The following is an 11,890-nucleotide window of genomic DNA, read 5'->3' as shown; positions in this document are numbered from 1 at the left end:
CCTTTAAGTTAACAGCCGTGCGGCTACTTAAAATCCATGCTAGTAGAGAGAGAGAGTAGCACAGCTTTCTACCTCAAACACTATAAAAACACGTGTCTAATAAATAAGGTATATGACATGGAATGCTAAAAATAAAGATTCTTAGAAATATTGAATGATGGTCAAAAGACAAACCAGTAGTCAGTCAGCTGGTCTCAGTAATAACACTAAAGGGAGACAGTGGATTACCTGAATGCTAGCAAGTCACTTTTTCCCTGATCCAGTCACAGGTCAAGTGCCAATGCGTTACGCTGTAATTCCCGGCAATTAAAGTTGTAAACAGCAGATAGTAAAGAGGAGTGACTGAGGAGAGATGTACCAATGTGATGTTGCTGGATTAAACGGCTCATACCATCCATACAAGCCGTGTGGCCGGGGACAATATTAACAGGACGGACTGAGCCCTTAAGATACACAGATTTGCAGATGTATGACATTGGCACGGCTTAAAACCTACAATCTGTTGGGTTACACTGTCGGTTCTTCATATTTAATAACAATGAAATGTAATGACATGTGTGGATCAGTGTCTGAGCGTGCTCCTTAAGGGGATCCATGATAATACTGTAAAGCAATAATCTTGCAATTTGACCATCTGTACTCAGGCGAGGTCAGTTTATCTCGTTTGGCAACCGACTGCGGTTACGTTTTTTTTAAGCACTATGAACTGGAAAGATTTCCACCAGGGGCGTCTGCAACGACCACTGCTGTATTGTGTGATTGAATGAATGAAACACACAACTGGTTAACTGGAATTAAAGAGAAAAAGGCAAAAACCTTCAATCTGTAACCACACTTGCACTTTGTGTATGAATCTGTATTTGTATATGTATCTGTGGATATATTTTCTCTTTGTTCCTATTTTCTATTTTAACTTTTTTATTTCCATTTTAAACTTCTTTTTAAAAAGAAAAAAAGCCTCCTGTGGACAGGTGTTGTAAATTAGCATTTTGCTACAAACACTTAACACAGTGCATCTGGGCTTTGTGCATAAATGTATGTTACAATTCTAATGCTACTGTGATGTCCATATCAAATAAAATAAACAAAAAAAATAAAATAAAATAATTTTTCAATTTTAAGTGGTAAAATGAAAACACTCAAATAAAAAAACCACAGTGTATCTGGTATGGTTTAAGTATCTTTACTATAATTACACAGACAAAAACAATGTACAACAGCTGGATGTTTCGGGCTCGCTTCATCTCGTAACGTTATTACCGTTACACTCTGCAAAATGAGGCGCCGCACGCCACACCACACGAAATGTTTCATTGAGTACAAAACTGGAAAAGAACCAGGTCAATGGAAAACCAAAAAGCACATTTACAGTGATTTACATGAATTCAATCCGCCAGTGTGATCGCGCGAGGATACTCGGCTCTCTTTCTTTCAAGCTCTCATTTTCTGAAAGCGAATGAAAGTATCGTTTTTAACCACCATGACATCCATTTACTTTGGACTCATGGCAGTGTAAATGTGAAGTTAACTTGGCATTATGCAGTGTCCTTTCTTTTGTGTCAACTCAACCAATGTAAGTATTTCAATATCGTTTAGATTACAGCTAAACTTGTGGCTGGTAATAGGGTCATTTTTGTACCCATACTAGATGAACAAATCTGAAATAGAAAACAGCAGGTGCAGCATGTCGGGAGGAAAAAGGGGAAGCAGTGAAGTTGACCTGACGCTCTGAATGATATTTTCAGAATAGATTTTGACAGCACGTGGAACAGCTTTCACGTGTCCCCGTCCATTTCACGTACACCCACAAAATGAAGGCACAGATTAATGAAAAGAGCACGACTGAGCTCAGTCTGCATACACACAGCCTACTAAAGGGACTCCTTTTAGAGGATTTGGATTTGACCCAGCCGTCAATAACTCTGAACTGAAATACTTCCATCAATATCTACTGCAACTGCGCTCAGTGCCAAATATCATCAGATAGCACAATGTGCCAGTTCACACACACATTCTTAAAAAGGAGAGGCAGAACTTAAGTTAGTAAGAAATGGTCTCTGGGGTCTTTAAAAGTTGACCAAAAATAAAAGGGGGGGGGCAGTGACAGGGCCATCCAGTTGGCCACTCTAAAGCAACCTACGATGGGTCTTCAATGAGAACCTATTCATTATGGGCTGGTCTGCTTGTTGTAGTCCTCCCGTCACTTCTCTCCGTCTGCTCTCGGGCAGATGGGGTGTGTGTGGGGGGGTGTGTGGGTGTGTGTGTGGGTGAGAGATTGTATGCAGCAACTCATAGCACCAAATTCTGAGCAGCTTCTTCACTCGGGGGGGGGGGGGGGGTCCAAGCTTATGCCCGCTCTTTGCGCTTCAGTTTGGAGGACTTCTTGACGGCGCCGTTCTTGTTGAGCAGCTTCAGCACTTTCTCCTTGTGGTCGAGCACCTTCATCATGGTGTCTCTGGCCTCGGTGACCTGGTCCATCACCAGCTTGCAGCGCTGCATGTTACCCTGGGGACCAAACGCACAGACACCTTCAGCTGTCAACACTTGTGGGTGAAGACAAAGAGAGAGCAGCTTTCGTAATGTTTTCGTAATGGCTTCTAAACCTCATCAAAAATAACCACGACGGAATAAAGTACAGATAAACTTTTAACCAAACTGAACTGTCTGAAGCTTCATTCGTAACGTCGACATTCAAATTGTAAATCAACATTTGATTGGATTCATATTCATTGCGCTTCAACACGATCAACCACAGTTGCAGATAAAGACCAGGCTATACTGATATCTTTAGTATTATTCTATTTGTAGATTCCAGGGACGACTGCGTCGGATTGTTTGTTTACGGAACGCTTCCAACTCATGTGATCCAAACATTTCAAACTCCGGAACGTTAGAAAGTCTAAATTTAGTGGAAAACAAAAGATACACGTAATCATTTCCAAAAATTCATGTTTACATCGAAAGGATTATTTTGATAGATTTATTCAACTTTATTTGTTGCCATTTTCACTGTGGTCAAAAAAACTAAGTTTGCACCCGTCTTAATGGGGCGGTCCAGCAGCAATTTAACAAAAGTAAAGTACGACAGTCTTTACATACACACATATACTTATGTAAAGAATGTCATATTTTTATAGAAATAGTAATAAAAAGAAAGAAATAGAAATTCCTATTTAAAAGGCGTCAGTCAGTCTGCAGTAAACAGCCGTACCTGTATGAGCTCGTTGATTCGGTGAAGGTCGTCATCGGAGCCGGCTCTCTTCTTAGGGATCAGGCCCTCTTGAAGGGTGGAGAGGCGGCTGTACACATCATGCTCCAAACTCGACTACAGATCAAGTAACAAGCGTGTTAACATAGGGCCAAAAGAAAACGCCACCAACCAAACGTAACCTTCATCGACATCACTCAGATAAACAATACTACAGAATTATACAGCAGCACTCACCAGCTGCCTGAGCTGTGCAGCGCACAGGTGGATTTTCCAGCCTTGTGCTCTGCATGCCACTCCTCTCTGGTTGGCCATGTCCTGTAAGCTGCCCTTCTTCTCCTCTGAGAGACAAGCAAACGGTTGTTGTTAGAAAGACAAAACGCCGGTCGGCACTCGTTCTCGCTCGCTGTATAAAACATAAGCAAGAAAGCCACTGACCTTTGACCCGGATGTCGCTGTACCTCTGGAAGTGGTGGTAGGCAGCTTTCCAGGGGTTCCTGTAGTGCCGCAGGAGAGTAACAGGCGGTCGGGGCTTGACTGGTACATAACGCACTCCCTCCTCATCTGGAAGACAAAAATTTAAAAAGTGCTGATTACACATGATTACACATCATCACCACCACCACGATCACTGCGACATTGATTGGCATGACATTACGAACCAACGTATTCCCTTGGTGGAGACTCGCGCCTCTCCGCCCTGCCGGTGATGGGCCTGCCTGGGGCCTTCTCCTCATCCGTGCTGTTGGTCTCCACCATCTCGCTCTCCTCGGTGGAAATGACGTGCTGCTGCTTGCGGGGCTTCTTCCTCGGGGAGGCCCCAGGTATCAGATCTCCCATGGCAGGAGCGTTCAGGGTGGAGGCCTGGGTGGTGAGAGCTGGGGCTGATGACAAGTTAGCATTGGGATCTGAGGGGAAGAGAGAAAAACAGGTTTACTGATGCGTTTGTTTCGGTTTCCTTGCGTTCATCCGTTTCCCATTTAATTCAACATGAATCGATTTTCACTTTTAATGACCGGTGCGCTGCTCACCTGGCTGTGAGGTGTCCATGGTCTCCATTTCCTGCTTTATTTTTAAATCGGGGCAGGCGGAGCTGCCAGCACAAGCGGCGGTGCTACTGGCCGCGGGCTGAGTGGGGGAGGCCACTGTGTTGGCCATCGAAGCGGGAGCCGGGGGAGTTACAGCCATGGCTGCGGGCAGGGCTGAGACGACAGTGGAGGCCTGGGAGGGAGGCGCAGGCCCCGGCGTGGCGAGCATGGCGGGGATGGCTTGGGCAAGGTGCTGGGCGGAGGACACGGCCTGCTGCTCTCCTCCCTGGGAAGGCAGGGCCTCTACTGCAGCCATGACAGGAGGGGCCACGGCCATGTGGACCTCAGCTTTGGGTTTCACGCTGGAGGAAAGGATCGGAAACATCGGGTTACAGACTCATAACTTATAACGACACGAATGGAACTGATGTGATCCGTGTAACGAAGGCTCACCCTGCGGGTCGGGGAGATCCGGCTCCCCTCACGCCACTCTCCATTCTGCCGCTACTGGGTTCACTAGGCTGGGCGGGGATCAGGTTCTTGCGAACACATCTGGTTTGGTGAAAAGTGAAACATTTAGCGACCCTGTTTGGACCTCCACACGTTTCTGTCAAACTGAATTTGGAGAATCTAATGCTAACAATCAACCTGCTATTAAGGGACAGTGAAAAGCCTCGTCTACAAATACCTACAATGAAGAGGGAGACTTAAACCCAGTTTTCCGGTTTAGGTCTTAAAGCAGGTCAGGGTTAAGGTAACCACAGTCCGTAATGACTCAGACGATAGGAAAGAGATAGTCTAAAGCAGCGACATGTCACATTTCTCGAGAGTGACATTTTGTTTTAGCATCGAACCGCTAACGTTTCCTTCTTTATTTCGGCAATTATCAAATCTAACAAATGCACAACTGCTCGTAAGCAGAAGGTTAAAACAAGCAATTCAAAGTTCTGAAACGTTGCTGAATCTGACGGCTGGTGTTCTACTCACCCTTCATTAGCGGGCTTCTTGCGGAGGATACTGGGTCTCGGGGAGGAGACCAGGGTGGGGGCTCCTCCTACCCCTCCCTGGGCATGCGCCTGCACCATGGTGGCCACTGGCTGGGTGGTGCTGAACGTGCTGCTGATGGGGCTCGCTACAAAGCCATCGGCCAAAACAACCCCTGAGAAAGAAATAGAAAACAACAGTTACAAGCAACTCAGCAAAGCTCAGTCAACAACACACAGTTTTTTTTAGTGAAGCAGTACAGGTTCAGTAATTACCAGGCTTGGCTTCAGACTGCACTTGTTGCTGCTGAGTGATTAACGGCGCCTGCTGTAGTCCCTGCGTGCCGATCGGCGCAGACGTGTGCAGGCCCTGCACTCCTATGGGTGCGGGCTGGATGCCCTGCGCGGCGATGGCCGCCGGCTGGATCCCCTGGGTGCTGATTTGCGCAGATGGGAGACCGATCCGATCCACCGCCATCAGCTGCATGTGGTTTAGATGGACAGTGGTTGCCACGCCGACTCCGCCTTGGGTGGGCAGCGCTGAACTTGGAGCTTGAGGAGTAACTTATGAGGCGGGACAATAAGAGTTACAGGTGGAACCCTCCAGTTTCACATTTCATAGGTACGATTTTTATAGCTTTTATAAGTCAAATAACAAAAGGTCACCACAGTAGTCAGCTATGACAGAGCTTACCGGGATACTGGCGGATGGTGGATACAGAGCTGCTGATGGGGGTGTATGTGTGTGTCAGAGGGTACGAGGAGGAGTACGCCGGCAGGAAATACTGGAACTGCACAGGCACCGAGGGCCTTCAAAATAAAACATACAAGATTACTCCGACACTCATCGTCATCTGAATAAAGTCTCTGTACTTCTGAGGTTAATAAATGTTGATCACATTTCATTTCTTCTTTTGATGGATGTAAATACAAGATCATTCCTAATAACAACAACAGGATATGGATCTCATATTCATTCAATCTTCAACTCAATAACTACTGGATGGATTGGCATTTTTACGCACATTCACGTATGAATGATAATCATTTTGGTGACCCCTGACTTTTCAACTAGTCTTAACATCTTACTTTGTGAAGTCAAGCTAATATGCTGAACTAAGATGGTGAACATCATCAACACAAACACATTGGACACAGTGATGCTTTGGGCTTAGCGCCAAGTACAGCCGTGTTACTTAGTATATGAACATATACTTGTTGATTACTGCTCACTACTTGGTCAATACTTCCAGTTCGATGTGCCAATCCCTTTTAGATTACTACACCAATGTATATGCACAACTCATCTGTTTCGGTTTTGCCCAAATTTGTGGGCAATAGCAAATATAAATAGAGGACAAGAAGGCAGCGCAACTGAGCTCTTTGCAGAAATATCCGTCTATAGTGTTTGTTTAGTAAGAGAAACACTAACACGCTGAGAATGCAGATTCCATTCCATTGTGTTACACATTGGTATTGGACAGCAGATTCATTCTTTTTTCATCTGCTATAACCGCATTGGTCAACATTGTGCGCTCACCTGTTGTCACTTCTTGCTTCCATGGTGACGGGGTTAGGAGACGACCGATGGCCCGAGATGGGGATGAGGTTGGTTCTCTCTCCGGGGTAGTCGGGCTGCACACGGGTCGAGGAGTGGGCGATGGGCTGAGGGACGACTTTAGCTGGACACAACACAAGAGGAACAGTTAAGAGAAAGATGTAATAAAACGCACTATGAACTGATTCAGATTGAGAGAACGCCTCCTGCTTATGAAGCACGCAACAATGTTCCAACCGTGGAGACCAAACGGCCAGCTTACCAACGGGGATGGCAGAGGTGGTCACCGCTGCAGCATGAGAGGAGTGCGAGGCCATTGTCATGGTGACAATAGAATTACTGGACATTTGGCTGTGTGGCACAGAGCCTAAACATGGAGAAGGAAGGTGTATAATAAATAAATAAATAACCACACACTTTATTTAATTTCATGTTTCTTTAGTCAAAGTTTTGGGACTAGTTTGTAGGCATAAATATACAGAAAGGTCATACCTATTGTGGTGGTTGATGGCACAGTGTTGGAGGCAACGATTGGCGCCACAGTTGCTGCAGCTACTGGTGTTACAGGACTGAAGATGGGCTTCTGTGGGGAGACAAATATATATATATATTTTTTAAAGCAGTTATGTCAGTCACTGTATAAAAAAGGAGTAGTTCTTTTGCAGGAAGTCATAAAGAGGCAGTAACCTGTGTCATGGTGTGCGGAGGCTGAGGCTTCTGGGCCCCGATCGCTGGGTGGGACGGCAGCGTGATCCGCGTGGCGGTGTCACGGGATGTCTGAGACCTCTGAATACTGACGGTGGCCGAAGGGGGGTGAATGGCCAGCCCTGGACGCCTGGGGGGGGAGAGAGACTGTCCCTTTAGTGCACTAAATCAGGAACAGGCATGGCTTGATAAAAGCCCAGAGGGAACTGCCAGTGCAGAATAACTCATATTACACAAAAGTTTACTTGTTTTAGTGACTTTTCTCTGTTAGCTGTTTCAATTACTCTGATGCACACACAGACCCATTTTGCTAATTTCATACTGTTCCACTAACTGCTTTAAAGCTGCACTGGATAACTTCATCCACATAACTCTACATTAAAAGAACACAAATGACTTTTAAGGAATTAAAAAAGGACAATAGAAACATATAGTTTACCATGCAGTCACAACGCGGGCAGGTCCACCGATCACCACAAACTGTTTGGTTCTACTTTGCTGTTAAACTCATAGTCATGTTGTCAACACATTCTCGGGACTGCTGCTTACCCGTGTGTCACCTCTGCAGAGTGTGTGACTGTCGGGCTGATGACTGGGGACTGAGTTCTGGAAATGGGCGCCACCACAGTTGGAAGCACGGCTGTGGACGTTGTCACGGCAGGGCGGGACTGTGGGGAGGATGACACGGTTACACACAAACTTTCTAAATGTCCAACAAGATAAGAGTGCTGCAAGTAACATAAACTAGTGTTTGTCACAGGGTTTATTTTCTGCAATAATCCAAATGGAAATATCCCATCGGCTTTTCGTCGAGGGAACCAGGTCGATGCTAACTTCCGGGGTTGGCCCTTAAAAATACATCATCCCTGCACCACTCTATACCAGCACATCTACAGATGACAGTGCATCCCGGTACCTGAATTGTCTGGTGGATGATGTGCTGCACTGTGGGCTGGCCGGAGGCCGCACTTGCTCCGGTGGCTGGCCGCAGGACCGTTTTGGAGCCGGACATAACAGCTGCTGCAGCAGCCCCTACAGGGGAAGCAATAGACTGATGTAGAGAAAGCGCTACGGACGAGTGGGAAATGGTCTACCGTGTCAAGGACAGGCAAACATGGAGCCTGGCACGCTGTTCTTAGTACATCATGCATACCTCGGGGTAAGTGGGAGGTGAAGGGCTGGGGTGGCACCGCAGGGGTCCCGATCTGCAGCGCAGGGGCATTGCCACGAATGATCTGAATGTTTGCTGGCATCAAGTGGTGTAAGTTGCTCGAGTGACCCTGAAACACAATAAAAAGGAGCCCACAACTTCAGTCATTAGCAAGACAGAGACAATAACGTGCACCAACAGCCAACTGACAGAGCACTCACCTGCTGACCACTGATAGTTGCCACAGGAATAGAGGGGGTTGGAGCAATACTGCTCTCTATGGTGACCGTCATGTGACCGGGCACCTTGGGGGGTATGGGGATATGGCCCTGGTTGGAAGCTGGTGCTGGGGCAATAAGACGACTTGGCATAGGTGACTTCAGGACAGCCTAAACAAAAATAAACACATTTGTTTGTTTTTTTAGCTCAGAATGGTGTTAAGAACAGTGCTACAAAAACAAGCCATGTTAAGTTAACAGAAATGCAACATAATGCAGTAAAACACACTTCTTTTTTTTTTTTAAGTATTTGTAAGGTTAGACATTGTTCACATGGCCAGTTTAGAGTAAATGTTATGGGTAAGCCAGTTATCGAGCACAATAATTACCTATCATTCAAGTTTAAGGACCTCAGGAACATTTTTATTTATTAACAATTGAGTAGACGGTGTTGTTCATAACACAAAGGAAGAAGAGCTATCCAACCTGATTATCTAGATCTTTAAAATGTTTCACTGCCTGCGTGATTTAAACATGAAAAAAGAAGCTGCTTTTGAAGATATTTAAATATACAGTAATATCTTTCCGTCACAGGGTTCAATAATGACTAAAATCATGAACAATTTAGACAGCTATTAACAGAAGTAGAATAAATCAGTCAGCATCAGCTTATTGTTTTCTCACTACAGAAATAAAATTCATATCTCTGCCAACTTATGTATGATTTGAGTTCATGTGTGTTCATCTCACACTGAAGACACTACATACTTTACTATTAACATGTAGACAAATCCTCTATACATGAACAGTTGTGGTCATAACCATCACCTTCATCTGTCCCTCAGTGAGGACAGCAGGCTGGCCCTGTGGGAGGTGGACAGAGGGGGCAGCTACAGTCACAGGTGTGCCGGGCTGAATAGGCACGGTCTGGGGGGTAGCTTGTGGCTGGCCATGCGTCTGTACTTGTGGGTAAGGTCGGACCACCATCGTCTCCTGCTTCTCATCTCTGAAGGACAAGGTTCCCCCGCCCCCAGAAGGTGGATGGTCCTGCTGCCCGTGGTCAGCATCCCGACCGCTGTCAGCATCTCCACCGCCTAGGGGGGGAAAAAATAGTCGGATTGAACATTTACTTACAGGTTTCTTCCTCGTCATGTATGAAATATCCTGCGAGTACATTTCAGTGACAATAGGTTACCTTGAGGATGTGACGGCTGATTGACGGACACCAGGTTTCCAGCTGCAGGGATCTGAGGAGCTCCCCCGCTGGAGGCTGGCAGCCCGTGTCGGGGGAATTGCTGGGAGCTCATTTTAACTAATTACGACCTAAAATAGGATCAAGATTGTACATTAATTCCAGTAGCGGACATACTGGAGGTATCATTAATGTTTGAACTCCGTTAACAATCGCAGTCCTAACAGTAAACATGTATGGCGGCTACAACAATAAAAGCCGACCTGTTAACCCTTTACAGGCGGCGCGGGGAGATAAACAGGCTAATGTAACAAAATGCTAAAACAACCTGAGGCAAGTCGACAACATTAACGTTAACGAAATGGTGCAGATAAAAAGGGACACTGTTATAAATACATTTGTACCATGAAAGACAAGACAATACCATTGTCTGAACCTTTGTTTACCGTTATGTGGCCAAAAACATAATGTCTCAAATGTATCGTTGCTGATCAAATATCAAGTTTGGGCAAAGAAGCGACTTGTCGACTGCTTGCGTCGATGTGACCAAACGATGTGTGCTCAGCAATGCTCACCGTTGTCACTGCGTTTGGTCCGGTAACCTTACAACTAAAAAGCTATCTTGTTAGCCAGCTATCTTAGCTAGCAGCAGGCTAACGTTGAAATCGCTAACCCTGCTGCCGCCTGCTTTTCGTGCTAAACCCTGAACTTTCTAAAGAGTACAACGGTATAAACTTCAGAGGGCTCAACAAACAAACAAGTATCTACATGTGTGCAGATGTTACCGTAATACAGAGGAACTAGGCAGTGGTCGTTTTGTGGATTACAATTTTTTCCATTCGTCTTTTCTTTTTTCCAACGTATAAGCCGGAAGAACACTGAAGAGGAACCGGACCTCCCTGTTTTATTCAACCAATCAGAGAAGACAACATCAGGTCACTGACCAATCAGAGCTCGGGACATGTTTTGACCAACCTAAAGCTGCACCAGGGAGGAGATACTCGCGGGCAACAGCTCCGACCTGCAACACCAGAGTCACATGGTCGACGGAGGCAGCCGAGGTAGCACTGGAGCTAATCTGCTAGCACTGCCACCCGGCTCCGGTCTTTATACATCAATGGCTTGCTCCACTGTTTGTGAAGATTATTAATACAATGTTGAACAACATCATTCAGTGTGGTGGAAGAAGTTTTCTGGTCCTTTGTCAAAGTAATCAAATGAGTAAACGTACTCAATTACAAGTCAAAAACCTGCATTCATATTATACAATAAATACTTCAGAAAACAGATAAGCAAAATGTGGGCTACAAAGTATCAAAATTAAAATGCATAAACATTTTTACAATATTTTGTGTTTGGTTTTTATTGATGCACAACATGTACGGCTGATTATAATGTAGCTGGTTGTAGTATTTGTAGCGTAAAACTATTTACAAATTGTAATAATACTTTAATAATGCATAACATGTATCATGTTATGTATGTACCATTTTAACAATAGCTGGCATATGAATGTAGTGGAGTACAAAGTAGCCTCCAATATTTGATTTTGAAAAGTAGTGAAGTGGATGTATAAAGTGAACTTAAAGTAAAGTTCCTCAGAGTTTATGTGCTACATGTAGTAAATTAAACACACATATAAGTTATTTCTACCACTGGCGTGAGCTGCGTATTTGCAGGTGTTTCAATATTAAGTGTACCCCGGTGAAATGCTGGAAAGTAACCTGCTGATGCCTTCGGCCAGAGACGGTTCGGCTATCTCCGTTTGTCACGTGACCATCGCATTGCCGGTGGCGGCGGGGCCTCCGGAGCGGAGTCTCCCGCTTTAAAATCTGATTGCTGCAGGCT

At 45.3% G+C, this 11,890-nt stretch overlaps 1 protein-coding gene across 3 annotated transcripts; it reads right to left on the bottom strand.

Annotated features, from left to right (window-relative positions):
* Positions 1–1,176: 1,176 nt before the first annotated feature.
* Positions 1,177–10,902, bottom strand: sap130a (Sin3A-associated protein a). 3 transcript variants are annotated; one of them, XM_079158047.1, is made up of 21 exons: positions 10,828–10,902; positions 10,046–10,173; positions 9,679–9,944; positions 8,854–9,021; positions 8,636–8,762; positions 8,399–8,514; positions 8,032–8,150; positions 7,465–7,612; positions 7,270–7,360; positions 7,040–7,144; positions 6,760–6,901; positions 5,914–6,029; positions 5,496–5,783; positions 5,224–5,395; positions 4,690–4,788; positions 4,240–4,598; positions 3,871–4,116; positions 3,647–3,772; positions 3,446–3,549; positions 3,212–3,325; positions 1,177–2,505 (listed from the first exon to the last, which is right to left on the bottom strand). In XM_079158047.1, exons 2-21 carry the CDS (start codon positions 10,155–10,157, stop codon positions 2,347–2,349), a joined length of 3,177 nt encoding a protein of 1,058 aa, XP_079014173.1. In that variant the 5' UTR covers positions 10,158–10,173; positions 10,828–10,902; the 3' UTR covers positions 1,177–2,346. The 3 variants fall into 3 exon arrangements, with proteins under 3 accessions (XP_079014173.1, XP_079014171.1, XP_079014172.1); XM_079158045.1 differs by having other exon boundaries at positions 6,760–7,144; XM_079158046.1 differs by lacking the exon at positions 10,828–10,902 and adding an exon at positions 10,618–10,727 and having other exon boundaries at positions 6,760–7,144.
* Between the last annotated feature and the right edge of the window lie 988 nt (positions 10,903–11,890).

The sequence above is a fragment of the Pholis gunnellus genome, assembly GCF_910591455.1.
Source record: "Pholis gunnellus genome assembly, chromosome: 4".
Taxonomy (NCBI): Eukaryota; Metazoa; Chordata; class Actinopteri; order Perciformes; family Pholidae; genus Pholis; species Pholis gunnellus.
Note: the sequence above shows the minus strand (reverse complement) of the source record. Positions and strands in the feature narration are given on the sequence as shown.